The sequence below is a fragment of the Xiphophorus hellerii genome, chromosome 18 (genome assembly GCF_003331165.1).
Source record: "Xiphophorus hellerii strain 12219 chromosome 18, Xiphophorus_hellerii-4.1, whole genome shotgun sequence".
Taxonomy (NCBI): Eukaryota; Metazoa; Chordata; class Actinopteri; order Cyprinodontiformes; family Poeciliidae; genus Xiphophorus; species Xiphophorus hellerii.
Genome location: NC_045689.1, coordinates 21,340,250 through 21,358,173, shown reverse-complemented (window position 1 = coordinate 21,358,173; position 17,924 = coordinate 21,340,250). Strand labels below are relative to the sequence as shown.

Here is a 17,924-nt window from a genome sequence, read left to right as displayed (position 1 = left end):
AAATGTTGCAGTAAGAGCGTCTAACAGTCTAACGTCCGCATATTCTATTTTCAGTGCAACAGCTGTCGTGGAAAAAACAAAATAACAACCAGAAGATGGGTTAAGATATTTAGCAAAATAATTCATTTTAACTAAGACAGTCCATAAAGAAACATAATAATATTCCTATTTGCTTAAGGAGTGGAAGTAAAAGAACAAATCTATCAGACAAAATTACGAACTAAACTCAGAAGGTTAGATTATTACAAAATATAAAGGTAATTCCTTTTTAGCTCGTTTTAGAATATGTAACCTTAAATATAAATACAAATAATTAATCATCTATTGACATGTTGTTGTATATGTGTGAAACGTAGTGCTAAACATTTAACTTGGAGATTAGGAAGTAAGCAAATCAGGACAGCAGCAAAATCACGTTTGACGTTAATAATACAGAAAATTCAGAGCATAACACTGAGAATTACACACAGTAAAATGATATATATTTATAAATCCCAAACTGAGAGAAGAAATGTCTAGTTTCCATCCTGCCCTGCTTGTTTCGTCGCGTACAAATCCTCTGCTATAAGGCTGCAACTACGGAGGAGTAGTTACTTTTTAAAGATTGCCTTCTTACAGTCAGCAGAAAAAAAATAAATCCTAAAAGACATAAAAAGAAAAAGTTTTAATTGAATTTATATTTTAGTGGTGTAACACCAGAGGTCACCACCTCCTCATTTCCAGACAGAGACGACTCCTGTCTTTCTGGATATGTACTGTCTTTGTGAAGATTTTTAACAGTAAAGAGACACAAACGAGTAAACCAGCCTTTAAAATGTACAGACTCCTTAAAGACAAAACTCTTTTGTTTGTTTGTTCTCCTGAGGTCAAAAGAAACTCCAACACAACAACAACAAATGAAGTCGCAGTTCAGCAGACAAACCGCACCTGAGGAAGACTGGGTGCTGGTCACTTTGCCCCGTCGCCGTTTGGTTCAGTTAACGATTTAAAGTGGTTCTGTTCATGTCCACTGCAGCGCAGTTTGTTTCTATGAATTCAATGAACAATGGAGTCATGTAAACAAAGGTTGCACAGACTTTTTTTTTTGTTAGATTATTGGTCATAGTCATAGGATTGGTCTTATTTGACTGGATCAAATGGAAATCAGAACCACAGTCAATGGAAATTGGCTGTAATACAAAGAAGTACACAAAAAGATACCAAATCAAATAAAATTTAGCTTTGAATATTTTAACACTTTATTTGAAGTGTTACATGGCACTGTCATATACATGACATAAAACCTGTCATGAATATGAAAAGGTCTTTATGAATGTTTACAACTGTTGTCAGGAAGTGTCATTCGGTAAATAATGACACTTTTAAGGCAAAGTTGCACTAAACGTTGCATTAAAAGTCCATTAAAAGTGTAATGGACTTTTTAATGACATTTTAATGCAAAGTTCTATTAAAATTTGCATTAAAAGTTCATTAAAATACTTTGCATTAAAAGTGACATTATTTACCAAATGACAACATTCACAAACATTCATGAATGCTCCTTGTTTATGACAGATGTTATGTCATGCATGACAGTGTCATGCTTATAACTACCTTTTTTTTAAAATTCATATTTATAAAATATGTGATGCATAAAACTGTCTGACCAAATAAAGTCAGTAAGCTTATCGCGGTGGCCCTCTATAGTTATACCTTGGTGGGCACCTCTGAGTTTGGGTTGCCATGGCAACATGGCGAAGGGAAAAACTGACCCAAATCTCATGGTCCAACAAGTCACAGCCGAGTGTTACCTGAATGTGGCCTTGTTCTGTAAAGTTTCAATCCAAAGAAAAACCCTGAAGATCAACAAGACAGGCACTGAGGCACAAGTCCAGCTTTTTAATCTTGACAACTGGAGTATTTTCCATAGCAAAAAAATTATTATTAAAGATGGAAGAGTAGCTTTTCTGATTTTAAATGTACATTTTTTTGCGTGTGTTAATGTTTGCATTGTTGGAACTACATCTGATTCTTTTTGTTTTCTAAAGTTTTGTTTTCTCCAAAGGATCATTTGTCCGTGGATGAAAAACTAGAAGCAAAACTCAAGAGACAATCAATTTACCTAAAGCAAGTCTAGCACACAATAGACATGTTTCAGAAATACTATAGAGATATTAGAAATTCAGTGGTTTTTACTTTTTATCCATCTTATGCTGGTGCAAAAAAATTGACCTGAAACCGCAGTTCTTTTGTCCCCCCAGTGTCTGAGCCAAATTAATGACAGATTTAATGTTAGCATTTTACCAGCCCTTTGAACCCCCCCTGAGAAGGTTGAAGTGATTCTTTTAAAACTCAGACAAGTTTTTATGTTGACAGAAAACTCCAGACATTTGAGAGGAGCAGCAGAAAGAGTCTCCAGACTAGCCTGCTGACAATTATGTCACTGTGGTGATACAAGAGAAGTAAAACATGTGCTGATTCTTTGGAGAAAAGTGAGACTTTCAGCTGTTTCCATTCACTTCTGCTATGTTTTAGACAATTACTGTCGAGCTCATTATTTAAACAACTGTCTTTCTTCTTTATGGAAAAAAATAGACATTAATCTCCACTTGAACGCCTGAAATTTTTACTTTTTCTGCTTTTATCTTGGCCAGACATTGCATGATGCAATAATACTTTTGACTTTGTTATGCATTTACTTTTTACTTTGGACTTGTAAATTTAACACAGGTATCCTGAGCTACGAGCCTGAACAGACCTGAGAAGAAAAAGTTGACAAAAATTTGATATATGCCCTTTGCCTCTGAAATGAAATGTGCTGTTGCAAGAATATGCTAACATTTTTCAGCTTAAACATTTTACTTCTGAACTATTTTAAGTAAATGGTATTCGGGGAAACAGAGTTGTATATCTGAATGTGCAACAGAGTCTGCTAAAAAGGCCTCACAATTTCTAAAATAATTATAAACTGTCATTTTTCACGTGCTATATTCTGCTCATTGTGATTAAAACACACAACCGCTCTGCTCCCACTCAGGTACTTTCAGCTGCGACTCAGTCGGAGGACACAAACACTTGGACAAGCAGCCTGATTAATAGTCGGCCTTGGAAGATCTCAGTTGACTGGGCCCAGGTCAAACTCACCGTCTTTACAAATCAAAGCTTTAAAGTTAAGGCTCCACAGTATGCAGAGCATCTAACTGCAGTGTAAACCTAAGTCGTGACACTCACTGACGTTTGCGATGCAAGTTATTTTAGGATTATATTAAAGATTATTAGAAAAGTACTAGCAGTAGGGGTAAGGTAATTAAATAGCTAAAACCAGTCTCAGTAATAATTCAGTCAAGGTGCTGAGTAAAAGTTAATAGTATTAACAGTCTGATGGAAGATAACATACAGCTATAAAAGCAGATATGCTCAGACGCTAATCTGCGTTGGTCTGGGCAGCAGGGGGCGCTGCTGCTGAAGACATCAGTCTGGCTGCTTCATCGTGGACCTCCACCACTCCTTCCCCACCTCCTTCCTCCTGGTGGTTCCTCTCCAGGCCCAGAGGCGGCTGTCTTTGTGCCACAGTGTGTCTGAAGCGGGCTCTGTGCCTGCGAGGCTGCAGGAAGAGCGCTGGGTCCGGCATGGCTGTGGGCTCCGCGGGGCCCAGCACTTTCTCTATGGGAACGCATTCCCGAGCGCGCTCCACTCTGGAAGACACCCTGATGTTCTTACGCTTGGGTTTGACCACAGGAGAGGACGGGGAGGCTCCTGGGAGGGGGGAGTTCTGCTCGGCTCCGAGCTGGACCCCCTGGCTGCTGGCTCTGGCCAGGAGCCCCTGCCTCTGCTGCATCCTCTGGTGATGCAGCTTCTGCTTGGCAGCGTGCAGCTGGAAGGAGAGGTATGCCGCCGCCTCCGTTTGCTTCTGAAGCTCCGTGTTCAGGACGGTGGAGCAGTGGCTGCGTCGTTTCAGTTCCTCCAGGAAGTGACGCTCCTTTTCCTTGAGATTGGCTCTGAGGGCTCCCACCAACGCTCCTTTGTGACCCAGCTCCTTCCGGAGCTCTCCCAGAGTGTACTCCTGCTCATCCAGACGCGTTTCCAGCTCCTTGCAGCGAGCCTCCAGCATCTCCTCTTCCTCCAGTAACTCTGTCACAGAAGCAGAACAAATATGAATGTCTTATAAATGTTTAGTGCATAAATGGGGCCCTTTCACCCTTATAGGCTCAGATAAAATCAAGCGCAGGACTGGGCAACTACTGTTTAGCCTTATGGAAAAGTGGCAAAGCAAAAGAAATTAGTGGAGAAAAAAAAAATCCAGAAGAGGTTCTGTTTAAAGATAGCGATTGGTCATGTGTTAGATACAGATAACATGGGGTACTCTGGTAAGATGACTCAGTAATATTAGCAGCCTGGGCTACATTCAAGAGTTTCAGGTCTAAGCATATTCGTATGTTAGAATGATCCAGTCAAAACCTTAATATATTTGAGAACCGGTGGCTTTCACGATTATGGGCTGTTTGTAGTTTTTGTCATTTGATATAGCCTATTTGTTATTCGTGTTTTGATAAATCATCCTTGTTTCTGTCTTACTTTAGAGCAGTTCATTTTAGTCATTTCAGCTACTTTATATTTATTTATGTCTTAGGTTTAGTTGCAATTAGATTTATGTTACCCTTCTCGCCCTTTAGTGTTTACTTCTAGCTCCCCAGAGTTATTTCTCTCTCCCTCAGCCTGCCTTCTGCTCTTCCCTCACAGCTGCACCAAGTTTCCCTATTAGTACTCACCTGTTACAGTGTTCAAACTACCAGTATTTAACCACCTCTCCTTCATTCACTCCTCGCAAGATTCTCCTAGTATCTTATGCACTCCAGTTGTTATGGTGTAAAACACTTTGAGCTGCTTTGCTGCTGAAATGTGCTATACAAATAAACTTGACTTGACCTAAAAGTGATGTCTGAGAGACATACTTGGATCTACTCAGTGCTTGGTCCACAATAGAAAGATCTTCTCTTAATGAGGTCTGTCATGTAAACAGAAGTTCCTCAATGGGAGGTCGAATGATTCAACCAGTCTGTTTCTTTCAAACCGAAATGGTGATCCATAGAAAGCCGTATCTGTTGTGGGACAATGCACTCCATCTTCTGCACTAGAAGAGCTTCAACATCTGTTCCGACCGTTTAACAGGAAGACCTTTGGTGCTATTGCTCCAGGTCTGATGCCACAACTTCTGCCAGCTAAGGTGTTGTTATTGTGAACGTGACTTTTTTTTTTTTAAATTTTTTTTTACTGAATCTCAGTTGGATTTAGATCTAGACTTTGAGTAGGCCATTCTAGCACTTAAATCTGGTTTGATTTAAGCCAATCCATTGTAACTCAGGCAGTATTATTTAGGGTTGTTGTCCTGGTTGGAGGTGAACCTTCCCTCCAGTCTCAAACGTTTTGCTGTATTTAACTGCATTCAACTTCCCGTCAAATCTGAGCAGCTTCCTCGTTTCTGCTGAAAATAAAAATATCCACAGCATAATGCTGCCACCACTGTATTTCACACCGCACCGGATGTGTTCACATTGACACTTGAGTTCTCTCACACATATTCTGCATGTTGCAGATAATTTCTAATTCTTCCTGTTGGATACTTTCCCTCTAGTCAGAAACCAAACACAATGGGGAAATCATTATTAAGTCATGACAGCCTTGTATTTATGGACATATTTTAATTTGTTGTCCAACAACTTCTATTGTAGTCCCTCCACATGACAGGACGACTGGTCCACCTAATAAATATTGGGAATCACCACTATATGTGTATTATTCTCAACAGAAAGCCCCAAAGTAAGACTCATCTGCTGTCGGTTTCCTGCCAAAGTTAGGTCTACCATGTTGTGCTGCTTAACTTGTCTTTTAGTTTCTGCGGACAACCTTTGAGCCGTTTCAGTGCCAACAGGGAGAGGAGGTTCAGGCAAAAAGCCCCGAGTCAGTGAAGTTCAGTGAAACTGCTGTGGATCATTGTCCTGCTGCCTAACCCAAAGCGGGCTTGAGTTTCCTCAAGCGTGCAATGTGAGGCGGAGGTGAAGTCAGACGTGTGCAGGTTGGTAGCGAATGAGCAACGACTTTTAACTTCCTACAAGTGTTTATTAAGCTGAAGTAAAAAAAACAAAACAACTAAGTGCCAACTTTACTATATGTTACTAGAGAGTACACAAAAATACACACAGAAGAATAAAAGTATGACTACTGGTCATAATGAGGCAAGTGGCGCCACCATGTGGTGATGCACTGCATTGCAGCAGAAGGAACCGCTAAAAGCAACAGAGCAGCTCCACATCATCACACCACCACCTCCCTGCTTGAATGTTGATAATATGTAGAATACAAAACATTTAGTTAGTTTTTTTTGTCAGATAATTTTGATGAATCATGCTCCAAAACAACGATGTCTGCAGTTAAATAATTAAGTGCATTCGATGGGGACGTTTTCTTAACGATGCAGATGAATCAGCAGTAATCTGTTGGGATTATTACAAATTACGTCTCAAATTACAATGGCAAACACACACTCTTCTTCCTACTTATTTTTAAGCTGAATACAGTTTTATTACAAAATGAACAGGGATGACTCAGACAATATCTTGTCCTTACTGTATGTATAGTTAATGTAAATATTTGTGTATATGTGGATGCATACATTTTTTGTTCCTTTTTTCAAGGGTACAATATGCATTTTTTTCTTCTAAATGGCTTGAAATAAAGCAATACACTAAATTAGATCCAAATACATTTGCCCCCAGTTGAAGACTAGATCGTTTTTGATATGACTTGATATCTAAATCCCTAGAAATTAGAGATGGCGTGCTTTCTTTTTTATCATGGCTGTAATGCTATCTGACCATCTTTATCCTCCCCTCCTCCACGTCTGTCACCGACCGCGTCCTAACTCCCCATCCCTCTCCTCTCCACCTCACGCTGCCTCTCTCCTCCCACTTCTTCCTCTCTCTTTTCCCGGCCTTACATCTGAGTAAAGTCTGTAAGCAGACACTCCCACTGGGACCTCCAGTGGAAACTGGAGCAGAAGAAGAAAAAAGGGAATGGATCGATTTGTAAGGCCATGCTGTATTAATGGATTGGGGGATAACCTGCCCTGGAAAAAAGGGATCTAATGGCTGAGTAATGCACCCAAGCCAAAACCCACTTCTTACTCCAAGCAGCCACACTCACTCGCCTTTTGACTCCTCTTTCTCCTCTCTGTGTCTAATTCCATGTGACAAAATGGAGCCTCTCTCTGCAGCCACAACTGGACATCAGCCATGAGGCCTGGCTCATGTGTGTGTGTGTGTGTGTGTCTGTATCTCACACTCTGGCAGAGCTGTTGCAATTTTTTTCACACAACAAATCTGCACATATGACCAGCGGAATAAAACATTCATGGCCTGCGAATGCTTTGTTAGAGGTTTCTCTCTCTTAGGGATGCAGGGGCGACAGGGATCGGTTCCCCTGAGGGATGGAAGGGGCGGTCAGCTGGATAAATGTTCGTCTGTCTTTGTGTCCTCAGAGCAAAGGGTAGAATAAAAATCCAAGAGGCAGCAAATGTTCACACTTCGCTCGTTACAGGAACAGGTTTTAGTGCATCTTTTGTAAATTTTGTGTGATAGAATGATGCAAAGTTGCGCATAGTTTTGAAATAATAAAAAAAGACTAAATGGGATCACAGAGATTTACTTCTCTTTTTTTATGCCCTGAAATCTACATTTGTCTGTTTTTAGGTTTCATCACTTCTCCTTTGACTTGTGTCTAAACAACAACGATCTACGATCACTGAATACTCTGCTGTTCCACATTCCCAGGTGAGTTTCTGCTTCAAGCTCCAATTATTATACATAAATTCAAAGCAGGTGAAAAATGTCAACTCATCATACCGATTTTGATTTTGGGTTGTTAAAAGTAGTAAAATTGGTGCCGCCTTCTTTGCCAGATTTCACTTTTAAAATAGATTTCAATTTCAGTGGTAATTCCCAGGTTAAATGAAAGGCAAAAAATAAAAAGAAGGTTCTTAGCAACATGATCCTACCTATGCCGTTTGGTACTTTCTGTTCTGGTGACTGAATATAAATATAAGCCACACTACAGACTTTTATTTGTACAAAGCAATGCATTTGTTTACATCCTCATAATATGTACTACTTTATTTGGATACATCACAAAAAACAATAAAAAATACAATAAGGTTTGTGATTTTAACCTGACAATGTGAAAAATTTAACATGCACTAATAATTTTGAATGATAGAACAAGATAAGGTTGAGAAAGACGTTTAAAACCAGTGGCACATACCAGGACTCCTACAAACTTTCCATTTCAAACTTTTCATATTTTTCAGACTTGATCAAGAGTTTTCCGTCAGATTTGAGGGGAATATGTGCAGTTAAGTATTAAACATTTGCATAGTTTGGGTAGTTTGATTTTGTAAAGTTTCTTATGAAACTACCAGGGTTGAATAGGAACCAACATTTTACCCATACTCAATTTTAACCTTTCTGTGCTTATCCAGAATATGAAAATTATTAAATCAATCCCAGACTTTTCCAGATCTTTCAGAAAGTGCATACCTATCTGCGTCCTGCCTGGAGGATTCGATTTCCTCTCACTCGTCAGCTCTGAAATGAGAGAAAAACAAAAATAGGCATCACAGAGACGAATCATATCTTGTTTTATTTATTCTGTTTACACTCGCCATTGAACATATGTTAGCTGCAGTTTATAGCACATTCTCAGAAAACTCATGAATAATTTACTCAAAACAAAATGTGAAATCATCAAAAACTGCATGGAATAGACTTGGTGGAGCCGTCCCAACATAATCTATTAAAAATGGTTACAGATTACAGTGAAATCAATACATATTTAAATAAAAAACTGGTGGCTCAGGTTCAAGAGGAAACATAAAGAAACAGAAACCGTCCACAAGCTCAGCATTTAGCTTTCTGCTCTGCAAACCATGCTGCATTTAACAAAACAGCTGACGATGCTGCACAGCCTGGTCCCTAAACAATTAAAGTCCCAACATAAGCCTGCATTTCATGCAAGCCATAAAAAAGCAACAGGTAACAGGTTACTGAGATGGTTTGGATCATCACAAGGCAAGTTGTTTAGTGATGAAGAATCTTTTCTGTCCTCGTAATGCCTCTATAGAAACATCAAGGGTCGGGTGCTGTGGTGGCACAGGGGCAAAGCACAACCCACGTATTGAGGCTTTAGTCCTCCTGGTCGCAGGTTCGATTCCTGGCCTGGCGACATTTGCCGCATGTCTTCCCCCTCTCTTATTACCTTCTTTCCTGTCAAACTACTTTCAAATAAAGGCCACTAGAGCCAATAAAACCTTTTTAAAAAAGAAACACCAGGGGTCAGTTTGATCTTAAAGGAGAAGACACACATAAACAGGATTGAGGGTTTTTTAGTTTGATAGCTCCAGATCTGTGACCAATTCATCTGAAACTATCAGGTCCTAATTTAATGCTGTATTAGAAAATGTTGCCTTTAGAAAAATCCTAAAGGCTTAAGTAGAGGGCAACTAGTCTTCTCCTGTTTCTCTAAGATGCTTCATCTTTGACCCAACAGGCTTTTTCAATTATAATATGGTTGGAAATGACAGACTTATAAATTATAGTCAGAACAATCAGAGTATTAGGGGGCAATTTGGACACATTAGTAAGAGGACTCTATTCAGCTCAGAGTTTTTGTCATTGGCCCTTTAAGAAATCCCACAGTTCAGGTAAAGATCTACATAAACTACAGGTAAAAAACACAGAATAAGACGTAATGTCAACAACCTATAGTACAAATTAATATAGGATATTTTTAAAAATCTGTTTCCTTTGCTGTAAGCATTTCTATTTTGAAGATTACTAATTTCTCATTTGATCCAGAAAGTTAAAAAAATAACTAAAGAGAATCAGTAGGTCAAAACTTAAAAAAAAGAAGAAAATGTTACTTTTATACCTTTTATCATACACTAGGTAATTTGAAGCCATTTGTAGAAAAAGGAGAATAAAATGACACCAAAACAGGAAGTGCAAGAATAGAAAACTGTTAAAAAGCCTTTTTTTTTTACTAGGAAGTTGCAGGAAATACAAGTAATCGTTTCAGTTCTACTTAGAGCAGGAGATTTACCAATGTTGATAAAAACGTGGAAATCATTCTCATCCTCTCAGCCTTGAGCATGACGCTGAGCTATATGGAAACAGATCTTGTCTGGGATAGTTCTCTTGGGCTTGTCGTTTCCCACATCACTGAAGCTCACCTGAATGCATCACGGTCTGTAAACAACCTGTTCAGCCCTTTGAAATCTCCTCATTTCCCATTTTATTAATTCAGGGGGTGCAAACACCTTTTTATCACTGTGACAAAAACAAAATAGGATTATTATGATCATATTTACTATATTTTTTTTCAGGCACCCGACTACTCTGCTTGCGTTGCTCATTTATTAGTTGCCAGTTTTACGGCTAAAGACAGCTTGAAGTAAAAAGCCGTAGGAGGATTGCTGCTTGTGTCTGGCCCGTCAATCAGCGTGTCAGCATCAGACATCTGCTCGGCCAGCGAATCTGTCACACACTTCAGCTCAAGAGTGGGGGGACAACGACTGGCTCATTTAATCCTCAGATACGTCTGAACGTACAGAAATATTCCTGTAAGAGGAAATATTTAAAAGAAGATATATTAAAAATGTATATTTTCAGGCACTAACCTTCCAAACCGTTGAATTTCTTTGCTAGATGATAAGGATAGGCCGGTTGCAGTAAGCAATAAATCAATTAATCACATGATAAATTCAAACAAACTCCAACCTTTTTTCCCTTCTCTCTCTTTTCACCAAAACTGGATGACAAACGTCTTCAGTTTGGTGCTTTTGTCTCAACTATCCCTTTTTTTTTTAGGGATAATTTTGTTCACAGAGACTTAATAACTCATTTTATTTGCCGTTTCGTTTTGTTAATTTTAGATATTTAAAGAGTTCCAGTGTTAAATGCTTGTTAGAATTTACTGTTTGTTGATCTTTCAGAGTGAGTTGGTGCATTATTATGCCAATGCCATTATATTACTTAAAAATGGTCTCAAAAGAACAATATTATCATTTATCGCAATAACTTCTGGGACAATTAACCATCCAGACACCTTTGTTATTGTGACAGGCCTGGATAAGAACTTATTTATTTTTGTAAATCATTGCATTTATTTCCCATTTCCCGTCTCTTATCCTCATGCCACACCGTTTTTTTCCTCCGCTCTGCAACTGGCAAGAACAGAGACAGAGGGGGAGGAAGAAGGTAGAACAGCAGCAAAAGGGAAAGTGATGGAAATACTGTCAGAAAACTTTCCAGCAGCTGGTTTTATAGTAACAAAGTCCTGCTGAAGAGCCTCAAAAGCACCAATTTCTTGTTATCCTTCTGCACCCTCAACACAAGGCATTTATGCAGCCAATTCATTAACAACATGCCGATAATGAGGAAGGACTGAAAACAGAGCATTCAGCACATTGCAACGTCCAGCAATGCTTTGTAGGTCAGCCTTATCTCCAGCAGCCCATAACTGAGCATTTAGAGGTTTTCTGTATCATCGATTCTGCCTTGAATGCCGCAAAGATATCCTGAAGGACAAACCTACTGACACAGACAATAAACATGCACTAAAGCAGGGGAGGGAGGGAAAAGACCTAATTTAAAAAAGTGAATTAGCTTGTGGCTGAAGGAGACAGCAGCAAAGAGGCATTTATGCTGATGAGAAAATTCAGGAAGCAATAAAAGGTCAGCAGTAGAAAGACGCAGCTGATGCTCACAACAGGCTCGGCTCAACCTTGCAGCAACCTTCAAGGCGGCAGATTAGCGAACTGACTGAAAACACACATTTCATGTGCACACATTAGGAAACACCCCCTTCATAAAACCTTATTGTATATGTAGGTGTGCATGTACATGAGGAGAGAACGAAGCAGTGGGTGGTGGGAGTGTTTAATTTTTCGGAGGTGTGTGATGTCACCGGTCCAGCTGCGCTGACCAGATGTGAGAGCGCCGGGCTACAGAGCGATGAAGGAGGTCGTTTTCAGCACAGCTGGTCACCCTGCATGGCACAGAGCCATCCATCCATCTCTCTCACGTAAACACATCAACCCTTCCCCCCCTCTGCTCTGCCTGTGTCTGTGCACCACAATCCTTTTTATTTTTTTTATGGATTACTGGAGCTATGAGATTAATGGAAAAACAATTACCCTTATATCTGCAGACATATTTTACTGCATGTCTGGCAACATAAAAAAAAAAAAAAGACAAGTGTGTTGCTTTTTCTTTCATGGCGGGACAAAAAGCTGTCTTAGTTTCTAAAAGGGTTAAAACTGAGTTAGGTTTGATTAAAGGTATTTTGTGGAGACAAAAGCAAGAAAAAATTATTTCAAGGAATGCCCAAAAATGAATAATATCTCCATGAAAATGCCGTAAATCTAAGGATATGGGAGCATGTTTGCATAGAAGACGAATCCATTACTCTCCAAACAAGAAAGCAGAATGATGTCATCATTAGCCTCTGTCTCAATGTGACTCATGGTGATGTGGTCACTTAAGTCAAACAATAGCTGCTTTCTTCTATTAGAGTTAGAAGCTTAATGGATTATAATAAAATATCAAAATGAGTTTTTTTTTTTTAAAACAAAACAACAACAACAAAAAAATGAAGGAGTTTATATTTACTGGCCAACTCCTGTCTTGGGGAGAAAGGATTAATAAGTGGAGTCCTTCCTGATTAGTTAAGAGCTGTGGTCACTAAGAAGAAAATACAAGGGATGTTTTAAGAAGATTAACAAAAGAAAGCTTTGACCTGAGGGTGAGATCACAGGAAATTAAATACGCCATACTGAAAAATATTTAGACATTATCAAATACAAAAAAAAAAATCACTTCCTAAACATGTTTCTGAAATTATCTTAATAAACAATAAATCTAAAGTAATAAAATTGAATTTGTGACACCATTTCGGCAACTAGATTCTCGTCATATTCATGTCACTGGGATGTGAACTCTATAAGACATCTACAGCATTCCCACAGCAACGTTACAGGTATCGTTTTGTCAGGTGAGTTCTTAGTGTAAACTGGAGCAACATTATAGGAAAGCCAAAAATTATTCACAGTTTAACGTGACAGTTCCCCTTAGAAGCAATATTAGTGTACTGAGGTGGCCCAGTCAAAGTCCAGAATCTAATCTGTGCTAAAGATTAGGGTGATGCCAAGAAGGCCTTTCCACGTCACCAAATACCTCAGAATACCAGAAGGGGATAGGAAAAAGTTTGATAATCAAATAGTAAGAAGGGTATAAATAATCTGCAACAAGCTATTTACATTTTTTCGTAAAGCATAATGTTTTTAAAATTTATACTCCTCTTACATGAACAATCGACCAAAAGAAAAACTTTGATTTTTAAAAAAAATATTTGCCACATAAAGACATGCATTGAAATCCAATCTTTATCTAATCCACTTTAATGCAAATAAACATGAATCCTTTCCAAATTATAACATTTTTATGCTAGCAACACGGAAAAGGTAAACATCAGTTTGCGAAAGCAACGTCCAGAATCAAACAGACATTCCTGGAGCGTCAGGGTTCCACAAGCAGCTGCATGCTTCCCTCACCTGAGCAGCGTTTCTGCAGGGAGAGGATCTCCAGGTGGAGGCCGTGGAGCAGAGTAAGGTGCTCCTGCCTGAGGAACACCACGCTCCTCTCCACGCTCTGGATCTGATGAGAGAGGCAGCTTTCCTCACCCATGGCTGCAGGAGTCTGCAGGGACAGAGGGAGAGCAGATAAGAGGCTGACTTTCTTAACTCTGTGAAGCTCAACAGAAGAAAATCTGTTCAATCAAGGCCACACTGATGCTATAAATAAGGTAGTAAAGAACAGCGGTGCTCCAAAGGGGGCACCTTACTTAACATGCAGGGTTTGTGTATTTTACAACATCACACCAACACTTTCTGTTATTGTTTGAGTTTTGGTGCTCCAAGGTGAGTGACCCCCATCTGGCCACCCGTTCAGAAACTTAGAGGCGCCCCTGCTAATGAATCAAATTAGCAGAGGATGCAGGCAGCTCTCCAAGAAAGACTCTTGCTTACCTTCAAAGTGAGGCTGACCAGGTTGACTCAAGAGAAAATGACACAGACGCGTTACAAAACGTCCTGTGATGCGGGCATGCCGCTCTCCGGCGCTGCTCCAAATCCTTCGGGAATGCGACGTTCACCCAAACTCCTCTCATCTGAAGCGATAAAGCGCTTCCCAGCGGCATGTGACGCCGTTTATTTAGAGGAGAGCGAGGCTGCGTCGGTCCTCCGACAAAGCCGCTCCTCCTTGCAACGTCCGCGCCTCGCTTCGCAGGGAAGAGCGTCGATCAAGGACGGGACGTAGGACAGCCTGGCGGTGCGCAGTCCATTATTAATGTTATCATTGTTGTTTCCCAGGATGCCTCTGCTCCTTCTTCACCCGCGGAGTGGAGCACAGAGCCGCTGGATGGAGCTGGGAAATGATGAAAACAAGCCACCGTGATCAGAGCATCGTACGACAGAGCGAGAGGGCCAGCTGATTGGAGGAGAGAGGACCTGACAGCTGCGCGTCAACACGCATCAGGATCAATATAGGAGGGCAGAAACAGGAAAGTTGTCCCTCAGAGAGCGATAAACCGAGCAGTAAAACTTTCTAAGAGAGAGAAAAGATTATTTTTTTGTTTCCCACAAATAGAGCTGATATACGTGTCAACCCTTTTTGGGTCCACGGGCTTGTTTTTTTGTAAAGTATTTTTGCATAACTAGGTTTTTTTTTTGTTGTTGTTTTTTTTAATTGCCAGTTATTTGCGTATTGATTGGACCTAAATGAAGACGAACGTAGGCGGCAAGTTGATGGTGAGATTTTGATGGAATAGTAATAAAACAAAGACTTACAATAAGAAGAAGAAAGAAGGAGAATACTGGGAGCCAGAGCAGGAAGAAGCACAGACCAGTGAGGACCGAGAGGAAGAGAGGTGTCTAAATACTGGCAGAGTTTTGCTGGATGGACCGCATACAAAGAACAAGGAACTGAGAAATCAAATCTAGAAGAAAAAATTAAGCTAAATAAAATAACCAAGAGCAGACTGAACTAGAGTGAAGCAGAAAAAAACTGTTTTTAAAATGCCTTCAGACCTTTATATTGAATGGTTTTCAGCTATAGTCAAATATGTTTTTATATGCACTATAAATCTACGAGCATATGAGCATATTTATTCTTCTGTTATTTTTCTTGTTATAAAAATAATTAAATTACTTGTTGTGAACATTTTGAGAAATGTATAAGTTTTTGTTGTTTGTCTTCAATTGTGATTTTCATAATTAAATAATTGCATAACATGCACAAAGAAATGATGCATGATCAAAACCAGCGTTGCTGTCACTTTTTGACATTGTCCATAAAACACAGTAAATATATATATATATATGGGATGCGGAAGAATTTATATTTTTATATTTGTTTTATTTTTTTTCCTTTCAATGAGACTTTAATTAGTAAGTGTTGTCTTTAAGTAATTCAAAACTTTGAAAATACATGCATGCTTTTCATAGTGCAGAACAAAAGCTGATAATATAACAAGGGACCGGAAAATTTTACATGTAATAAGTAATATTTTCACAGGGGACTCCGGCTTCCTCTCGCAGTCCAGAAATATCTAGACTGGGTTAATTTACACTCTAGGCCGCCGAGTAAGTAGTTGTAACTTCATCATTACAACTTGAAAAGTAAGTGTTATAAAACAATTCTACCACTAGAGGACAAAACATTGTTTTCGTATCCGTTCACCTGTCCTACCGTCCTCTGCTTGATGCGACATCCTTTCTGTTTCCTCTGCAAACATCGGAAATCCAGAGCCACGTACGGGTATTTTTTTTTCCTCTCGTCTTTATTGTCATGTTAAACAATTACATTACATATAAACAGGAAATGCAGTTACAAAACGAGATCTGCCAAAACATGAAAAAATAAAACTGTTATATTTACACAGTTACAGTTAAACACCAGAGTTTAATAGGAGTGATCTGAAGGGGAAAGATGTTGCTTTCAGAGCTTGGTCTTGATTTCCTCCATTTTCTGAGTTTACCTTTTGAAAGAAAATGGACAGAAATCACGGAAAAGCTGCACAGTGTTAATCGTCAGTTCTCTATTTTCACTAAACTGTAAAAAAACAAGTGTACGGGTCAATCAAGAAGATCGTATTGTGGAAAAATAAAATGGATCTCTTCAAGTTTTTAAATAACAGAGCTCAGATGTGGATTAGCTGTGAGGTTTATTGTGCGTGAAGAGGAACATGAGGCTGTTTTGGAAACATGGCAGCCGTAAAACCTTTAGACCGAGCATCATCTCGCAGCCTGGTTGGAGCTGCATTTGGAAATTAAAGCCAAGAGAAAACAGTAAGTTAGTAGAGAACAGGAAGGAGCCGGAAGGCGGGTCGTTTTGGCTAATGTCATTGAAATAAGAATAAAACTCAACTGGTCACAACTCATAAAAGCACAGAAAACAAACAGTATCAGTGCAGTTTTACAAGACACACACGTCACCTCAACTTTTCAAAGAGAACTTCAATGTCACCAACCGTCTTCACTACAACCACAAAAACTGCCCTGAAACATATATATATATAGATTTATATATATATTAAAAAAGGCAAATCAATAGGAAAATATTTTCCACATTTTTATGAGATTGTTGTAATCAGCCTCAACAAACCCGGAGTGAGACTGAAGACGTGTTTATACTTCCTAATCAGCAGCAACCTTAAGTGCTCAGTTTAAAATTTTAGTCCATTTCATTCCAGCTGCTGTATTTGTAATCTGGTGATTTTTTATTTTATTTTTTTTAATTTTGCCTTATGTTCACAAATTTGATCTGAACTCACATGAAGCTCAATGTTACAGTCAGTAAAAAAAAAATCATAATAAACTTTTCTTTTTACAACAGAAAACCTTATATACCACATCAATTGCAGTTTTAATCCATAACTTATTAGTAGAAATAAATTACAAACATATACAATTAAGCAAACACTGATGATTCAGAAAGGGGGGAAAAAAGCATTTTTCTAAAGGATAAAATTAAAATGCAATGATTAGAGTTGGAAGAGTAGGCAGCTCAGTTCACTGTATTCACAGATCTCAGACATTGTTTGTTCTCTAACTCAGAAATATATCTATTAGAGCTTATCAGCATCCTTCAGATTAAAGGCAGGATGGCATTTATATATAAAATGTTACAAAATACACACGCAGTGGTCTTGGCTGTGTGAGGTCACTGAGGCGACGTTCAGAAATGTCCTATCTGTGGAGAACGGGGACTCCCGTCTGTCTGAAAGCTCCTACTGCAGACTGAAACCCACCGCTGCAAATAATAGCACATTAATTTATCAAATATGAACAACTACTAATGATATGAACAACTACTAATGGTATTTCGCAGTACAGCACACATATTTGCTCCTATTTCACTGGGTTCAAGTGTGTTTACAGATGGAAACAGGAGATCCGGTGGTGGATGAACCAGTGAGCCCGTTGAGTCAAAACCCCTGCAGAGTGTTGTTTTTTTTTTTTGTCAGTGCTAATTCGTCGGGCAATAATATACAATTCCTTCTAAATTTTTTCCTGACTATTCCTTATTATTAAAAATAAATAAATAAAAGCTATGAAAGTTTCACTACAGAGTGTTGTGCACTAATCCACAATGTACTGGTAAAATTCTCATTTAATGTGTCTATAATGTGATTAAAGTTTCATAAAGTCATTTCTGTTCCTGGAAGCGTCCGCAGTGATTATCACTGAAAGTGACTCACCGAGTCCCTTCATTTAAAATCTCGTAGATGCTGGCTTCATTTTTCAAAGCAATTTTTAGAGTTAAAATCTAATATTAATG

The 17,924-nt window shown here is 39.0% G+C and overlaps 1 protein-coding gene across 1 annotated transcript; it reads right to left on the bottom strand.

Moving 5' to 3' along the window:
• Positions 1-1,253: 1,253 nt before the first annotated feature.
• On the bottom strand, positions 1,254-15,327 carry ccdc92ba (coiled-coil domain containing 92Ba). Its single transcript, XM_032545985.1, has 4 exons — positions 14,114-15,327; positions 13,640-13,784; positions 8,568-8,615; positions 1,254-4,110 (listed from the first exon to the last, which is right to left on the bottom strand). The coding sequence occupies exons 2-4, from the start codon at positions 13,770-13,772 to the stop codon at positions 3,404-3,406; spliced, it is 888 nt and encodes a 295-aa protein (XP_032401876.1). The 5' UTR covers positions 13,773-13,784; positions 14,114-15,327; the 3' UTR covers positions 1,254-3,403.
• Positions 15,328-17,924: the final 2,597 nt, after the last annotated feature.